General features: G+C 40.9%; 1 protein-coding gene across 3 annotated transcripts in view; it reads right to left on the reverse strand.

The window, feature by feature from the left end:
* Positions 1–11,493: 11,493 nt before the first annotated feature.
* LOC135874010 (LIM zinc-binding domain-containing Nebulette) overlaps positions 11,494–19,610 on the reverse strand; it is a 411,833-nt gene continuing 403,716 nt past the window's right edge. For 2 of the 3 annotated variants that reach the window (XM_065398685.1, XM_065398684.1), the window contains 2 exons: positions 14,542–14,657; positions 11,494–11,670 (listed from right to left, as the gene is read on the reverse strand). In XM_065398685.1, the coding sequence (XP_065254757.1) occupies positions 11,494–11,670; positions 14,542–14,657 (293 nt within the window). The remainder of the gene's footprint in view (positions 11,671–14,541; positions 14,658–19,610) is intronic. The other variant, XM_065398686.1, reaches the window with a different exon arrangement.

Consider the following 19,610-nt stretch of genomic DNA (forward strand, 5'->3'; position numbering starts at 1 on the left):
GTAACCTAAGCTCCATATCACTGATAAAAAACTTGTTATAAATGGTCATCAGAGTGGAGAGGCCATGGTGTTGGGGAATGACATTTGAAGCAGAATGAAGAACCGGGGTCTTCAGGACCACAAGGCAAAGAGAATGACCTTTGCTCAGTGTCCAGGATTTTCTCCACTACCTTTGAGGGAAGATGGAGAGAAGGGAAGGTATATAGATGACTGAGAATCCATCTGTCCTCCATGCCTGAAAGTCAATGCTTGGAGCAATAGACAAGGAACTGCATGACAAAATGGTAAACAAAACCTAAGGAAGATTATGGTTTGAGAATATAGGGACCAGCATTGAAAGATTCCCTTGGTATAGGGTTCTTTTGCTGAGCCAGTCTGCCTATCTGTTCAACTATCCTTGGACTCAAGTGGCCAAGATGGTCCAATGGATTGTCTCTACTTTGGAAAGGATGTGTGGAGCCCTAATGCTGAGGGAGGAACTTTTTGTGCCACCCAGGCAGGTGATGATAATCAGCTGTCATGCAATTGTTGATTTCTACTGGAAATGCTGGAGTAGAAATGAAGTTGAGAATGTATTGAATGTATTGAATTGCTGAGAATGTATTGAATTTAGCTCTAAAACATTGATACTTGGGTTGCATTCCCACTTGCACCACAGGCCAACAAGGATCTGGTGTCCATATGTGGATCCATGTCAGTGTGATTCTGGTTGGGGGGAGGAGATACACCAGAGGCTTCCCTGATATCAGATTTTTCTGCAATAGCCACCATCCAAGGGACCTTGGACTTTGGTCAAGTGTATTCAGGTCAGACAAGCAACTCCTCCTTATAAACTCAAATTGAGGAGGATTAGGACCAGAAGCATTGGCAGTGGGTATAATAGGCCAGAGGAGGCTAAGTCTCCCCTAAGCCAAGCCTGGCCCTACCCACGCTCCACCAAGATGGCAGGAGCTAGCTCCTGCAGGAGGCCAGCAAGCGCTGGGGCCAGCAGGTGGCCTGGTGCTGGAGGCAGCTGGCAGCCCAGCACTGGGGCTGGCGCTGAGGCTGGCGGGTGACCCGACACTGGGGTTGATGCTGTGGGCAGCTGTCGGGCTGGTGCTGGAGCCGGTGCTGGGGCCAGCCGGCGACCTGGTGCTGGCTGGCAGCTGGGGGCAGTTTGGCTGGGGCTCCTCTAGTGGATGGGGGGCAGTAGGGGCAGGGTCTTGGGAAGAATGGGTGGGGCCAAGTGACTAGCCTTCCTGAAGAGGGGGCTCACACGCCACCCATAAACAGAAGAGGTCCCAATACATAGCTCACTGTACCGTATTTGCAGAGGTGAGCACTTGTGCTCTGCATAGTTGGAAAGCAGGCCTGGAACCATGTCCTGTATTTTAGAGACTTTGCTGGATGGAAGGAGGACTAGGTCCTCCTGAGTCATGAATCTGACTACCAGGTAAATCAGATCCTGAGAGAAAAATCTCTGTTTCTCTCTAACAGTTGATGACGAACCCATGATCAGGGAGGAAAGTGATAACTTGATTGAGATGAGCTTGAGAAAGATGGAAGAAAACAGCTTGACTAGGAAGTCTTTCAAAGCATGAAAAATATGGATGTCTTCCTTTCTCACAGTCACCAGCAACTGGAAACCACACGGGGGGAGGAGGGAGAGGCAACGAAAGGACAAATGAGGAGGCTGTATACTGGTAGTGTTTAGTCAAAGCCAACGCATAGCAACTTGTAGTGAGCTGGGTGACTAGAAATCTGTAAGTTGGCCTCTTTGAGATCCATTGAACACAAAGGGTTCTGAGGTTAAAAATCCTGGAGGAACAAAATTAAGGTTTCTATCTTGACTCTAGAGTCCCAAAAGGGGCTGCATAGGACAGAGGGGTGTCTGTCGGCATGGCTAGAGAGAGACGGGACACTGGATCTGAGGGACTGGTTGTGGAACAGGTTTCACAGAGGAGGGAAATGAAGGCCATATTGGGTTGCAACAGGCCCAGGGTGTGCTACGGAGCAATTGCATGGAGGTTCCAAATGGTGTCAACTGGCCAAACACTGTTGTAATGAACTGGTTCTTCAAAGTGCTCAGCTATTATTGCTGATGAGAGCTGGCACTTTTTCTAAAAACTTGAAACCGCTCTTGGTGTCTTGAAACACTTCTTGAAGGCTTCTCCCCTTAGGCCATCCAAAGCCAAAATGACTGGATCCCATAGGCTATAAGGATGGCAGGGAAGAAAGTAGTGGGGGAGAGGGCAGCAGGGGGAGACATAGAAAAGTTCCTGGTAGAAACAAAGAACTGCACAAGCAAAGAACTGCACTGCACAAGCAGCCAGCTTGCTGCTGGAGGCAGAGAGACTGGGAGTTCAGAATCATAGAAGTGTAGGGCTGAAAGGACCGCAAGAGGCCATCTAGTCAAAACTGGTGTCAAATTGGATTTTAAGGACCAGAGGTTCATGCTCAGAGAGATGTGTGTATGTGCCTACCTCTAGAAGCAAGTGGGCACAGCTACCCCGCAGTTCTCTCTGGTATAAGAACAAGCCACTCCATGAAAATGTACATTTTACCAACACCATGCAGGAGGGAGAAGAAGGAATCTTACATTATAATTTGTAACAAGCAATCAGGGACTGCTAAAGTGTAATGCATTTCTTTGAATATCAACCCCCAGTTTGCTTCCATAATCAAATCAATGCCTACCATATATCAGAGTCCTATCCAGTGTTCCTTCTGCTCTTTCTAGAATGATACATCTAATTATAGTATGTTTGCATTTGAATAATCTACTGTATTTTTACATAAAACAAAACTGTATACTATATATGTGCATACATATGTATGATTTTACAGTGCAGAGTTTTAGCTTCCCTCAGACATATGCCTGTAACCAGTAAGTAAACTATCTAGTGTACAGTAACTTTAAGAAATCCTATTAGTCACTGGTAATAGATTCAATTGTTATTTGGACTAGATCTGTACAATTGGAGGTTTTCTACAAGCTCAGCAATGCTCAGTTGCCTTTGTTTGGGAAAAGAGTATACCATAGTCACCACATCATAGAAGTACCTTCCCTTTAATTTTCCTTCTTTGTCTGTGTCTCTCTTAAACTATAAAGCTAGAATGGATTTTAAACCATTAGGGATTTTTCTGCAATTTAAGTCCCAATTCCCTGTAGAATTAATTCTGAATCCTTTGACATTAAGAGGTATGAAAAAGAATAGCATTGAGACTTTTTAAAAAAAAAAAAATTTGAATAATGTTGAGGAAAAAGTTGGCATTTCCCTCTTTTTTCTTGGCTTTACAAAGATAGTGAACACTAGTCAGCTTCCAACATATCTACAGACTGAGCTAACTTAAGAAATATGTATGTTTGTATGAAACAAGGCAAAGAAACGCACTCTAAGCCACACTTTTTTAGATGGATCTGCCATCTTAGGCAAGGGCTGTGGCAATACAAAATCAGTGAAAATTTCCCAAACACCCAATTCCCACATGGTGCCTGCAGCCATATGCATGTTACACATGGTGCGAACCATTGGCAGGAGCACCAATTGGGGGACAGGTACACCTGGATGTGGGGGCAAAAAGGGCAATTCAAGAGGATCCCCAAACTGAGCAGCATTAAGACCTGGCTTCTGTGGTTGCAGCAGCATGTAGGTTTGGCCTAGGATTACCTTCACGTAGGGGCTACCAGACCAAGCCTGAGTGGCGCTACAATCTACGTGCCAGTTGCAATGCCGTTCACTGAAATTTGGTCCATAGCTTCCTCCAACATAACAAAGGGGTGGCTGGGCCAAATCTGAATGGTGCTGCAACCCTGCATGCCAGGTTGCAACACCACTCACTGAAATTTGGCCCAGTGGCCCTTCTGTCACAACAGAGGGATGGCTGGGCCAAACCTGAGTGGAGTTGCAACCTTGTGCACCAGACTGCAATACCACTCACTGAAATTTGGCCCGGTGACTCGACCATCAAGACGTTTTAAGCAAAATGAGTTGTACATACCATGTCAAACATTTCCGTGAGCACCCCTGCAATTTCCTCCCTCTCCCAGATTTAATGAAGATGTATGAGCCTAAGGCCCCAGTTCAGGAACGCTTTGAAGCACATGCTTAAATCCCTCCCTATTTAGGAAGCAGTAGGCATGCATGTGCTAAAGTCTCATCAATATCAATGGGATTTCAGCATGTGCTTAAGTGCTTTTCTGATTCATGGCCCACCTTTGTAACTAATTGCGCTACTTAAGAATAATTTTACAAGTATTCTTGCACACTAACATAGGGGAGAAAGGGAGAAACTGGTTCTGTAAAAGGGAAGGAACTGAGGCAGTGTTAGAAGCAGTGACAGGTAGGTATGTCCTTAGCCTATAGAATGTAGAGCTCAAGAGATTTGTGCATGCCCTCTAATTGCCAGCTACTGCTCTAAAAAGTTCTGTGGCACATGGCGAGGAGAATGGCTTCTGTTGTGAGACTCTGTGGCAGCAACAAAGACATGGAGAACTTGACGTGTTTCTTCATTCCAGTGCTTTCTTAGACTTGATGTTGTTGAATGAGGGCCTGATCTTTGCCTGAGTGATATATTTAAGATAGAGAGAGAAAAACTCTGGTGCTCCAGCTGCTTTAACGGGTTATACACTGGATTTACAAGTTAAATGCATTCTGATTAGGAGGATCATAATGATTTTCCCATTGGAAAGTGATGTGTGCTATAGTATAAAAGGAGGCGTTTGTTGCATCAGGGCATCCCTAATATACAAAAGCCTTACGGAGGGAAGAATCAATGCACTACACTTTATGAAACTTCATAGAAAACTATAATGTATGTTTCTACAGAGAAACATTGTATAGTGGGAAGCATGTATCACTTGGCTGGAACATACATGCCAGTTCTTCAGAGATTCTAAGGCAGAGGTCCCCAAAGTGTGGGGTGCACCCCCCTAGGGGGGGACACAGCAGGACCTTCGGTGGGGAATGCGGCGGGTCCAGGCCAGCCCCACAGTGGGTGGGGAGGGAGCGCCACCCAACTCCTCCCTGCCCTGAGCTCTGCTCTGGCCCGGCCCCTAGCCGTTGTCCCATCTCCTGTCCCCATGCCTGGCCCCCGTCCCCAGTGGCTCCACTCCTGCCCGGGGCCGAGGTTGGAGGGGTGAGGGCAGGAGTGAAGCTGCACCCGGCCATGGGCCCAGCTACTGGCTCCCATCGCAGCCTGGTTGTGACTCCACCCTCGTCCCCAGCCTCAGCCCCAGGCTGCAGCTCGGTCCCCGGCCCCACGCCCGGCCCCAGCCTCGGCCCCCTTACTCCTGTCAACGTCACTCCCTCTCCAGCCTCCTCCCGCTCCCGCTGCTGTTCTAAGGCCAGAAGGGACCATTGTGATCATGTAGTCTCACCTCCTATATAGCACTGGCCGTAGAACTTTCCCAAAATAATTCCTGGAGCATACCATTCGCCTGCTTCATTTCTATTCATTCATTGCTAATAGCCTATTATTTTCTTCTTCTTCTTTAAAATAATAGTTTCTAAACATTGAAAGTTTCCAATGGAGAGGACAGGACTATGCATTTAATACTGCAATAAATAAAACTCACAACTAGGCAAAGTAACGTATTACTACCATATGGTTTTATCAGATCCAATATACACTATATTGTGGTTTTTTTTTAATTAAATTTATTCTTGGAATTTTTAAAGTAATTTAATATTAGTGAATTAAAGTGAGCAAATGCCCTTGATTTGATTTGGTGTGAATTATCCTAAAGAAGACAGTAATCCAATTTGTTTTGGCTGGCAATATGCCGTAATGAGAACATGCCTAACCACCCATCAGTTCAAGGAACAGCAGTCAATATAAGTCAGATCAGAGGACTCCATTTACTTATTACCTGCATTTATTTAAGCAAATCAAGGGTGATGAAATGTGAAATTAATGTTATGTTGATGGATTCCAACTGCAGCCTGAAGAAAGCATGTTAACCTCCTGAACAGTGCATGAAACAAAATGCATTTTTAGGAAAACACACTTAGTGACCAAACTTAAGCCAAGTCTGGCTATATTCTTCATTCATGTTTGAAAATACAAAGCATCCTTGGTTGAAGCAATAAACAATTAACTTGTGTAACCTATATCAATGGGTATGGTAGTTTTGATGTGTTTTGTTTATGAATATAATACATACATAATCCTAGGTTTAATATTTTATTTCAATGCCATTGTATGTTATGCAGAATAAATTCTGTAATGTTACATCCACTGTGACATCAAATAAAATGTGAACTAGTTTGCATAGGTTAATATTTTGGGCAGCATGAATGTTGCTCTAGTCCACCCAGGCTTAAAGATTCACAGTGCAGAGGAAAAAACAGGAATTAAAGCATTTCTACTAAAATATATTTTAATAGCTGGTGTTAACTTTTTGCATAACAAAAGCCAAATTATGTTGATACATCATATGATCCAGTAATAATCCCCGTCCTTTGAAAAAAACAAGTGTTTCCTTCATAACCGTATACTCCCAAAAAACATACAGTTTTGCAAAGTAACTAGAACTCTACACACTTTTAAGCAAATATAAGCTAAATTGTGCAGCGGTTCATTTTTGCTTTTTATATCACACTGCAAAAACCAACATCTGAGAGAGTTTCCACACCATGCTAATCAACGTTAATACAGTCAGTGCTGCTTTCTGATGGTTTAGCGACTTGTAATATTGAACTAGATATGATTGTAATGCTACAGTATATAACTTATTTTCCTCCTAAAATAAAAAAAAATGTTTCAACAGCAATCGGATTACAACTTAGATACAATATGCAAACGCTATATATCAGACACAAAAGCATATGAAATTCCTTTGATTATACTGTAGTAGTGCAGGCAATAAAGAAAGAAATATAGCTCCACGTTTTCTTTCAGAGGGGTGATGAGATTTGAGATGTGGTTTCTATGGTATAAAGATTGGAGAATGATTGCTAAAGCACTGTAGAATGTTTTACCTTTAACTCACCAGCAGTTTGCTCTTGCCAGCACAAAGTACTGGGGTGGATGTAGTCATATAGAGATCTATGTTTAGAAAGCATCTTTAGCTTGTTTCTGTATGGTATTTAAATATTTACTAACTACATCTTATTCTATATTTCATACAGAATGTTATTCAAAACAGTTCAAATCTAGCAGATTTTATTCTTTATATCACATTCTGCCCAACACTTCTGTGTTTGTGATTGTTTTATAAGGAAAGGATGTGCCATCACTGTACAATAAAAACTAAAATTAACTTCTTGGCCAAGCACTAGAGGCCTTCCAAGTCCCAAAGGAACTTTTAAGAAGGACACACTTATCAAGAATATAATCCATTAAAGTGATTCACTGTTGAGCCCTAACCTTGCTTAACTGGTGTGTGGTAAGTCAGTGTAGTCACGAGAACCGCATTTCAATATTAAATACTAATGTGCTATAATGGAACTTTACAACTGTAGTATCCATAATAGTAGCTTTGTTTAGAAAAAGATTCAATGGGGATGTAGGTATAATGAACAGCAAGATGCCTTTTATTACTATCTTATATACTGTATTATATTTATACTTGTGTTCTCGAAGAATAATAGCACATTAGAGTGCCCTTATTTTTGTAACACTTGAATGGGGACGAGTGAACTCCAAACTGAATTATGGAATTCGGAGATGATTGTGTCCAGAAGACAAAATTTTTCTCCCCAGTGAGCTGCTGTTCATGTGTGCAATGTATGGAGTAAGGGTGATACACTGTGGTAAAATAAAATAATTAGGTTTTATCATCCTTGCTTGTCAGACAATTTAAAGGTGGAAAAAGCGGTATCTGGCATTTACTTCTCCCTACATTCCACAGTATATTAGCAGGGCCTCACAAACTCCTTGTAAGAATTGTACTTACAAATTGTGGTGGTTGAACTGAGGGTCTATGGATTACAAGTTGTAGCTCTCATAAAACATTTTGATATCCAGGCCCTAATCACTTTGTATACTGGGTACCATTGCTAACAACAGTGCTCTATAATTAGAATTCATTTTCCTAGATATCAAAATCCATAAAACCATTCCAAATGAACAAAAATTACTAAAAGCATGCATTACAAAAAATTAACTATGCAAATGAATAATTTTAAACTGAGCACACTAATTATGCTGATATACCATTCTCAAGAGAAACAGGATTCACATAATCTTTTGTTTTCTTGACCTTTTTTATTTTGCAAATTGCTTTAGGTGCTTTGCCAGGCTATAGGATATTCAGATTCATAAAGGTAGTTTTATTTCCATTGTTTAACATATCATAGTCCTCTAACTTGATAAAATGCTTATTTCCTGATTTAGCTTGTTACCATACATAGTGCTAGATATCCCTCTCCCAAGCTGAGCAGAATGCTAGTGTGGTTATGGGGTTTGTTTGTCTGTTTTCAAAGACACTAAAAATGGCAACTTGATGCTATACGTATCTGCTCCCTATGTTTCTTCTGATTCATATCTGTTTAGCATACTGACAACTTATTTTTGCCGTTGTCAGCACTAAGGAGCTAGTACAAGACCACAGCAGCAAATGATATCCAGTTCTGCCTCAGACATCATCAGAAAAAATTTCCAACCATTATAAATTGTAATTCTTCCCCCTGTTGCTGATGGCTGGTGATGATGACTGATATAGAAATAGACTGCTTTTCAGATCACATTTAGGCTGAGCTTAAAGTGTCCGCAATTTAAATGAAGCTGTTTGACTTGCCAAGCTAGCAAATTTGACATGGAAGACACCAATAAAGAATAAGGGCCTGTTGCTGCAGCTGCTCCATGTACAAAACTCCCAAGTCTTCTGCAGAATTTTAAAACCACAGTGTAGTAATAGCAGTGGTGCCTAATATGGAAGATCAAGGGTTCACTTTTACAGAGTCATTTTTCTTGCTTCTAACCACTCTCTGAAGTTAATTGCTCCTGGGGAGCTTCACCCATGAAATTCTTTGTCTGACAAGAAAATATACTTGTCCCACTTACTTTTCAATATTTATGGACTACTTTTTTAAAAAAAAACCCACAATCCTAGAAATGTACTGTTCTCTGTCTTGCAGCTTGGGATTTTCTCCCTTACTAACAATACAATGGAAGTAAAGAAGCTTGCTGCCTTTTAACTGTATGCAAAGCAGAATTGGCAGATGTCTTGCACTGGTGGGTTGCTTTTAACATAATGAATACTTACTGCCTTCCTTCATTATTGTTAAATGAAATAATGCAGGCAGGCTGACTTTTTGAAATCAGAAATAGAAAATTCTCTATAAACACAGCATAAATTTAGTTCAATTTTTAAAAACTAAAACATACAGGAAGGCCAGTGCAGCTTCAAACCTCTGGATGGCTACTAAATGGCTACCATCTTTAATTCAGATCTAAGTACAGAAAAAAACATTTTGTTCCTTACACACACACACATACACATGCACCAACTCCTCCATGACACTTTACATGATTTTGTGCTCCCTCTGACTTAGGACCTGATCCTGTAAGAGAACGGCAAGGGAGGAATACTATATCCACACAGAGCTCAATGAGCAGGATCAGGGCCACGTTATATTGCGACTAGCTGTTGTGCCCCAATGATTAGGATCACACCTGGATCCTTCAAGTCCTGACCACAAGCCAATGGACAACAGAAATAAAATACCTGGCACTTTGTGAGTAAACAAAATGATCAGGCCTGTAATGTTTATAGTGTTTCCTACTAATGGCTTAGCTGATCCAAAGTTGAAGAGAATATAATCACTTTAGTTTTCCTTTTTCATCTTATTTTGAATGTAGTTTAAGGTGGAAGAGAAGTATTAGAAAGCCAAAATGGAATCTTTTGCATAAACAATTTGGGACAATAAATATTTCCATTTTTGGTACTGAATCCTGGAATCTAAGTACTTTTTATGCAGGAATAAAGAAGTTGGTTGGATCTAAGGATCAATCTTAGGAGCTAAAACATAGTCTATAACTTTCCTTTTGCTAACTGCCTCATAATATTCACCAGCTTTTCCTCTTTTTGGTTTTGGGGAGGAAGCTGGAATGAGGTGGGTTGGATTTTTGTTTGTTTAGTTTTTGCTTTGGTGCCAGCTATGAGGAAAAAAATAAACTCAATAGCAGTCAATGATGTTTGTCTTTCATTAATCAGTCGGTGAACATATAACCCATGTTTGGACAACCAAGTGATGTCACAACTAGAGCCAGTGTTTTGGAAGGAACTCAAGCAATAGGCCATTGAACTGTAATGTATCATAAAATCAGAGCTCCTCTCAACTTTTCTACACAGGTGCAGGACTCCTTTGCAGCAGGGGTGGGTACATGTTGGTTTTATCACCAAAGCAGACCTTAAGCAAGTCACTTGTGGTAAGAATGAAGGATGTAACTATAAGCTTCATGAGGCCACATAGTACATGGCCCTAAGACTGGCTATTTTCAGCAGGATAGTTAAGGATAAAGGATGTAATGGAAATTGTTTGTACAGTGCTTTGAAGATGGACATTGCTATCTAAATGTTAAGTATTATTTAATGTATACAGTGTTGCTGTAGCCATGTCAGTCCCAGGATGTTAGAGAGACCAGGTGGGTGAGGTAATATCTTTCATTGGACCAGCTTCTGTTTGTGAGACACACAAAACTTTTGAGCTTGAAGAAGAGCTCTGTGTAAGCTCAAAAGCTTGTCTCTCTCACCAACAGAAGTTGATCCAGTGAAACATATTACCTCACCCACCTAGTCTCTCAAGTATTATTTAAGGGAAACAGAAGAGGTGGCAATTTGGCTCTGCACGCTGAACAGTGCCAGTGGGAAATATGCTGTGAAAAAGACACAGATTTGCCAGGAATCAAGGCACAATCAAAACTGATGGATTGGGAAGCAAGCAAAACTGACAGGAGCTAAGGGCACAGTCATGAAGGAGAGCCAATGTAAGACCCAGGAATCAGTGTGGTGGTGTGGGCAAGTGAGAGTTGGGAACTTTCACTGTCAAGAGACAGACTTTTTGTTTCTTATAAGGCTGCTGGGCAGTAGGATTTTTACCAGCACGTTATCTCCTGTTACTTAAAAGGCTGTATTATCCAGTCATCATTTTTATTGGGACGTTAAATGCTCTATGTTAAACAGTTTTAAAAATTATTAGAATGTGTTACTAAATTGAAAGTATTAGCCTCTTGTGATTTCAAAGTGACATAAGAAAAGAATCCATGTTATGGTTACATTTAAATGAGAATCTAAGAAAAAGACATTTCTCCTTTATAGCTAATGGATGGAAACCTTTACAGAATTGGCAGCACCGGGCTTCCACATATGTCTTTTGTTCTTACAAAGTATTATTATAAGCCATACTGTTTGGATATGTGTGTCAGATTGTGATTCTTACATCAGATTGTTATATTAGTGATAAAGTAATGAACATGTGGTCTTAAAAGTTTCTTCTGAGTATTTTGTTTCAAAAGGGTTAAGTTTTGAGTAAATCAGAATAAAGCTCAAAGGACTAGGGACAAAAATTAGTTAACATACTCAATGTAATTTGCTGGAAGCATTCCTGTTTTCCCAGTTCTCTGAACAGTACCATACATCCAGCCATCATCAATTGGTTGCACATTGATGATATAGTCCCCATCCCTGAAGGAAACTTCATCTTCATCTTGAGCACTGTAGTCATACATAGCTCTGTATGTTCTCTGTTGAAGGAAAAGAAACAGGGCCATGAAGAACCTACCACTGACAGACATTGCTTCTCTGTCTCATACATATACACACAGCACCATCTTTAGTAAGCTCAAATATAGAATTCAAACCCACATGCAGAGAGAATGCAGTCTATACTATCATAGAGGTATGTGCTGAATATAACTGGGTGGACTATTTGTGCCAAATAATTTATTCAACAAATTCAGTCATGAAGCTGATTTTTACAAACATATGCCTTACGTACACCATGCAAACACATTTCACTCTGGAAATATTCACCACTATTGATGCCTTATGTATTCACTACCCATAGTTAATTATCCATGCTGCATGACTGGCCATCTAAACCACATGGTACTGTTTCTGTCCCTGCTTGGATGATCCCAAACAGGCTGTGTCGTCACTAAGAGAAAAGACGTGTTCTTAACTCAAGTTAGCTAACTCGACCTGCCACCTCACATGAACACTACAAACTGCTTCACCTTTACTACGATTCCACCTCAAGTTAGCTAACATGAGTTAAGAACACACCTTTTTGTTCCTAGCGAAGACAAGGCCTGCAAACATGTCAGGATGACTGGGTAAATATTTGTGGTGGGAACCAGAACTGGACACAGTATTCCAGCAGTGGTCAAACCAGTGTCAAATACAGAGTTAAAATAACCTTCCTATTCCTACTCAAGATTCCCTGGTTTATGCATGCAAGGATCATATTAGCTCTTTTGGCCACAGCATCACAATGGGAGCTCATGTTCAGCTGATTATCCACCATGACCCCCAAATCTTTTTCAGTTTCACTGCTTCCCAGGATAGAGTCCTCCTTTCCTTTAAATATGGCCTACATGTTTTGTTCCTAGATGTGTACATTTACATTTAGCTATATTAAAACGCATATTGTTTGCTTGCATCCACTTTACCGAGCGATCCAGATCGATCTGAATCAGTGACCTGTCCTCTTCCTTATTTCCCACTCCCCAAATTTTTGTTTCAGCTGCAAACTTTATCTATGATGATTTTATGTTTTTTTCCAGATTATTGATAAAAATGTTAAATAGCACAGGGCAAAAGAACGGATCTTTGAGGGACCCCATTGGAAACAGACTTGCTCAATGACAGTTCCCTGTTTACAGTTACATTTTGATACCAATCAATTAGCTGGCTTTTAATCCATTTAACGTGTGCCATGAGCAGAGACCTCATAAAGGAATCAATCATCTGACATGCCTTTCAATTCTTTGTCATGTGATTCCTTTTAACCAGCTTGATAGCATCACAGTGCTGCAAAGTTGTAAAGACAAGCTGGTAACGCTACATTTTAAAAAAAATTATTAGGGCCCCTAATACTGCTGAGAAACCCAAATTTATGGCTTTAAGACCTAATTAGGTGGTAAATGGCTGTCAGAAAAAAAATTCTGTAATAATCCAGTTGGCATTTATCTAATTATTGCTTCAGAGTGTAGTTTAAATGACTCAAATAAGGGATTTAAAAAATGCATTTAAGTGAATTATTCCTCTAATCAAGAGTAAGTTAAACAGGTACTGAAAGCACAGTAGGGCGTAAGAAAGGGGTTGCGTGCGGGGGGGGGGGTGTAAAGTGAGTCAAACTTGACTCCTTTATCTGGTATCCCATCAAAGGCATGAATCTGTAGTCATTGTATACACAAAACACCCACTGATAGCAATGAGAGTTATCTGCATATAAGGGTTGAAGCACAGTTGTAATATTCCCAGTGTGCCAGTTTGTCTGCTTGGCAGGCAGGCTGCCCAGCTCCCTGGTTAGTTGGCTGCTCCGTTGTCTTGCTGGACAGGCAGCTGGGCAGAACACGGAGGTTTGAAAATACCAAAATGTTTCTGCTGGGGGGAAAGTTTTGGTGTTTCTGAAACAACATATAGCTGAATTTTAGTTCTGTGAAAATGTCTGAGTTTTTAGCATTTTGTCCTGATTTGGGATGAAAACACTTCTGAAAACTCAATTATTTTCATGGAACTAAAATTCCATTTTCTGGCCAGCTCTAATCTTTGTTAATGATTCAGCATCCTGCAACTTCAATTAAGGTGGGAGAGCTAACAAATATACATCTTCCGAAACATCCTGTAGATCTGCCAGCAAAGAAAAGGGAAAACCAGAAGTGACATTTCCAATAGTCTTAAGCTAAAAACAATGGAGCTCTGAGCTATTTGGCCTCTAGTCACTACCACAATAAGAAATGTTAAAAATGTTAGTAATTTTAAAAAAATCTTAAGAAAAGAAATCAAAGAGGCAAACAAATATGCACAAGCCCAATTTTCAGAAATCTTTTGCAAGTCCTCATTGACATCCAATACCGTAGCTAGCTATACCAACTAAAAAACAAGGATCACCTGCAAAAAGCACAAAGATGGCCTTGTTAGAACTATACATTCCCTCCAGCTTTAAATTTCTGTGTGTCTATTTGGTCAGACAGATTAAAAACAACAGCAAATGGAAACCTCATTACTTAGTTCATTGTGTAAAAAAGTGCTACCTCAACATTTTCTGCTTTCTAGAGTATATGAATAATGTAGATAATTTCATTGTTCTTTGGAGCACATATCTAAATTCACATCATTCAGTTTGTGAGATAAAAATCTCTTGCTACTTCTCTGCATCACCTAATCCTATGCATATTTTACCTGCAGTTAGGAACATGTGAAAAAGCCAAAAAAGTATTTCTTTAATTTGAAAATAAGTACAATATGAAGGAATCCAGAAGAATGATTATTTCCCAAGGTTCCCAATTCTGGATTGCAAAGGTTACCAGCGGATTTATATTTACAAGACATTTACCAGTAGCTAAAAAGGGGTGCACTGAAAGGAATGATTCTTTCAATTAAATACTCACCAAGCCTGCTGAATGTGGCTGTGAATGCATCGACCTCATAGATGACATACTGGTCTGGTGCATGTATCCATACCCTTGGGACTGACTTTGTTGATATGCCCCAGGAAGCACAGGGGCTGCACATTAAAGAAATACAGAAGCATTACTACAAGAGTTAAAACAATATCCTTGTTGAGTCTGTGTGTGCAACTTCTCTTAGCAGTTGGTAGCAGCTGTAGATTGCTCTCCCGATTAGAAACCTGCAGCATAAATAGGGATTCATGTTCCCAAAGGTAGGTAACTCTAAATCAGTAGAGAAGAGTTTTAAGTGACAAAACAAGCCTTGTGTAGGTTGAATTCTACAGAAATCTAACACAATCAGCAAAGAAATATTAATTAGCATCATGACTAACTGGAAGCACAACAGTGAGTAGGAAGGCTTGAAAGACCTCTAGAAACATGACCACACATGTGCACCAAAACTAGGGACATCACTAAGGCCAGGTCATTAAACACAGCTACATCGCCCAGAGTGTGAAAAGCACACACCCCTGAATTACACAGTTAAGCCAACCTGACCCCCCGTATAGACAGCACTAGGTTGACGGAAGAATTCTTCCATGGACCCAAGCTACCACCTCTCAGGGAAGAGGATTTACTACAGTGATGGGGAAACCGCTCTATCACTGCAGTGACTGTCTCCACTGAAGAGCTCCAGCAATGCAGCTGCAGCAGTGTCTCCATAGTGTATAAGTGTAGACACAGAACTCAAAATTTTGATGCTACACTGAGATACTAGATGATCATAATGGTCCCTTCTGACCTTAAAGTCTATGAGATACTAGAGAAAAATGATACCCTGGGGCACAACAGTTTGATTTTTCTTAATGAAAAAAAGACAAACCTAAAACTAAGTACTGAAACAAAGTTGAAATATTTTAGTAACACTGCTTAACCAATTTATTCCTAATTATAGTATATTTACTTTCTTTTATAGGCTAAAGACCTAGAAAGGCCTATTTCATCTAGGTTTATGTGACCATTTAGTTGTGGGTACTGAGCTGGGTTCCCTTAGTTTACACTGACTTCATTAACACTGTGGCCAAGCATAGAGATTAATTAAATCCTGGCAATTTCTTTCTGTCCCTTTCCTTTGTCCTCCTCTGTCCAACATTGCTCTTCCCTCCCACAGAGAGAGACACATTTTTTTGGTAGTGTGATTTTACCAACCATAGATGACAACACTATACTGTGGTTTATTGAGGAAAAGCTGCTGAAAGATCAAATAAAAACTGCATGGACCCTTGTGATGATTTGGGAATGTCTGTACAATTTATGAATTGTGATGTGAACTCAATCTGTGTCAGGCCAAAAACTCAATCTTGTACATGCAGCTTTTTGCCTTCTCTGTTTCCTGTTTGCCTCCATGTTGGGTTGAAGTACCCACACAGAGAGATACAGGGCTGACACTAGTTGACTGAGTACTCAGCTACAGGAAATCTATTCACTCTAGACGAAAGACTGGTCACTACCCAGAAGAACTGGTTTAGCGGGGTGGGGGGGGGAGGTCACCTTGGCAACAAAGGCGTTTGTGCTTATGTGGGGAAGTTGAAAGTGGCATCATCTGACACAGAGGAATGAAAGTTTCAAAGGGGCTGAAGCTGTTCTGTTCAGGGGCCATTTTCCTCTAGTCCAGGAGAAAGAAGCAATGCAGCATTAGCCATGCACTGAAGCCTGACCCCGCCCAAAGAATGTCCCATTGTGGTGAGGAAACTGAGGTAGAAATATGCATCATGTAATGTTTATTGGTTTATATCTTCTGTACTGTCCTGTGCCTTATATGATTAAGTATAAAATAACAAATGTGTTGGACACTGAGCAAAGTCTGTGTGTGAGATATGCTTCACAACTGCTGCATGCCCCTAAGAAAGTTAAACTGTAAACCAGAAGCATCACACCTTGAAGTGGAGTCCTGGGAGAGGGTGTGTTTAAATACACAGGAGGCTGAAGTACCTCGACAGATGTACCTTTCAGATGAGAATACCAGACAGAAGGTCTGTGCCCCAAGAGTGTGCCTAGGGACCCCAAGATTGAGCAGTGGCTGGATTCTGTTCAGGCTCCAAGGGCTTAAAGCACCTGGGAATCCAGAGCAGCAAAGCCTGGATTTGCCTCACAGCAGTCCTCGAGAGTGGCTGGAAGGGGGTCCTCGCTAAGTTCTGTGACAAACCTCTACCCGTACTCCTTGCTAGAAGGAGATTCCTAATAATTTAAATCAATACAGTCTCTGTTCCAACATCCTGCTTTGACACCAGACTGACAGAATCTGAAAAACAAGTGTCCCTGGGCATCTGTGAAACCCAAGTGTAGCTGAGGTGGCCATTCAGTACCTTCTCAACAAGCCTTCATTTTTGGGGAAGGTGGACAGTCCTGACAATAACTAGTAAGGTGGTCAATATCCAAATTTGAAGGTTTAATCATTTCCTGTCTAGCCATGGCTTGCAAGCCTCACCAATATTGGGCCTAACGTCTCTCTGCTGGTTTTATCCAGCTATTGCGAACCTTAGTCCATCTCTCAAATGGTTAATTGGTATTCTCCAAGCACAACTGAAACTTCACTAAGCAAAACTGCAAAAAATAAAGATGGTGCATTTCTTTTGACACTTTTTCCACAAAATTATCAAGCCCGCTTGAATTCTATCAACTTATCAATGACGCAAATGTTCAGTTTCCTTCAGGGACATGTGACTGAGCTGAAGCAGCCTAGATAATTCACATTGCTCTCAACTTGGAACGATTCACCTGGTTGGGATTTTGAGAGATTTGCCCTCTTGGCTTTGAAAGAAGTGAAGAACATCCCCCCCACCCTTGGAGCAACCTTCCATCCCAGTCCTCAGGGTGGGTGCAAAATTGATACAGAACAGGAGGACTGCAAAAATAATTTATGGAGGGGCTCAAGAGGTGCAGAATTAATTGATGTGGGGCTGCAGAGGTTGCACAATTAATTGATTGGCAGTTATGGTTTTGGGGAGGAGCTGGAAGATGGCACACCATCAGGCAGTGCTTTAATGCAAGATATTGGCAAGTATGCAATAATATTCTGGCCTTTTTACCTCTGAAGGAACCAGGATGTATAGAAGGGTGTGAAATGAACTATGGGGAAAGGTTTGCTGAATTGTGCTTGAATGAAAGTTCAGTTTGTGCTTTGTGAGAAGATTCATTTTCATTTTACCCAATCTGCTTCCCTGTCCCTAATTCTGAGATTGGTGGTTTGAGCAAATAGAGTTTTCCTGTAACTGGTAATTTTATTATAAGTAATATATTAAAATAAACTACATATATGATTAAAATATTGAGTGCTCATTATCCAGTCATCATATCCATTATGTTATACTTTTTAAAGATAGTGAATTACTATATTCTTAATTAAGGTATTTGTGATTTGGGACACCTATTTCAAACCACTACAAATGCACAGATTGTGTTGTGAGGTGAGAGAGTAAAGTTGGAAGCCATATGTTGATTTAGTCAGAGAAGTTCCTATAACATGAAGCAACTCGTGGACAGTAATATGCAGTACTGGAATATAATGAATAATGCATGTTTTAGATGTGGCAACTTCATTCTAGTGATGTATGAATGCACAGATACTTTAAAGCAGTTTAATCATCAGAAAATTATTGCTCATTAATGTGTTCATAAGGTGATCATGATATTAAGTTTGGTTCTACGCAGTTCATCAGATAATTTATGTTTCAATGTTGTCACATACTACTTCTAAATGACCAGACATGGCCTTTCCTGAGAAAATGGATAGAAGCACAATTTAGTCAAAAGTTACTGTGAGCACGGTTCGGTGAACATATTTTGCCTAATTTCAAACTCATTTGAACACTGTGGGCCAAATTTACCACAAGTGTAAATGAGAGCAACTCCACTGAAACCAATGGTGTGTTCTGCGTATGCCAGTGTTAAATGTGGCTATGTGTGTTCAAAATTAAGAGCAGAATTCAATCTTTTTGAGTTCACAGTGTATTGGGAAAGAGCATCTGGTCAGTTCTTATCTGTTACTGAACTCGGCTCCTGCTCCAGCAGCTCACACTCCCTCCTCTCTGCTATGCAGGGACAAAAGAGAGAAGGAGCCGTCTATTCCTGCCAGGAGAGGCAGATAAACACCAACCCAAACAACCCCTTTACTCAGCTCCTGTCAAGAAAAGACACCCTAACAATCCCTGCTTTCATCCCAATGGAAAGTGGAGTGATGTTGCTAGTGGAAACCCTTCCCTTATGACTTCTACTCCCTAATAGGGCCTAAGTCCCTCAACAATCATCACTCCTCTCTCATTGTCTGTGTTCAGAGTTTCTTCCAAATCCAGTACGGCTCTTCTGAGAATGGGTGGCCCACACACTCAGAACCAATATGCCAACCACCAAGCAGTAGGACTGTGGAAATATGCTTTCTTGCCCTGGTGTCCAGTTTCTGTCCAGGCGAAAGAAGTCAAACAAACTGCATCAGAGAATCTACTTGCTAATGTTATCTGGCTGTAATACAAATTTCCAGAAATTACTCAGGCTACATAGACTCATAGAAAATTAGTGTTGGAAGAGACCTCAGCAGGTCATCTAGTCCAACCCCCTGCTCAAAGCAGGATCAACCCCAACTAAATCATCCCAAGTGCTACAGTGGCGCAGCTGCACCAATGCAGCTGCACCACTGTAGCGCTTCTGATGAAGACACTCTATGCCGACGAGAGAGAGCTTTCTCGTCGGCTTAGTTACTCCACCTCGCACAACAGACGGTAGCTATGTCAGTGGGAGAAGCTCTTGTTTGAAAATTTAATAAGTGGGTGATGGAGGCTGGCATCATGGCCTGATTGGAGGTGGGAGTCAATAACTTGATAGTGAATGAGGTGTTAGGTATGGTGAGGACAGGCATTGAAAGTCCTTGTAAATTAATCCAAGTAGCTTCTGTCTGATGCAACAGAAAAGGGGGAGCCAGTGGAGGGATGCAAAGAGTGGGGCAATGTGATCAAAATAATGGGCTAGGAATATTATCTTAGCAGCAGCATGCTGAATAGATACGAGTAGGGTAA

Source organism: Emys orbicularis, chromosome 2, assembly GCF_028017835.1.
Source record: "Emys orbicularis isolate rEmyOrb1 chromosome 2, rEmyOrb1.hap1, whole genome shotgun sequence".
NCBI classification, from domain to species: Eukaryota; Metazoa; Chordata; order Testudines; family Emydidae; genus Emys; species Emys orbicularis.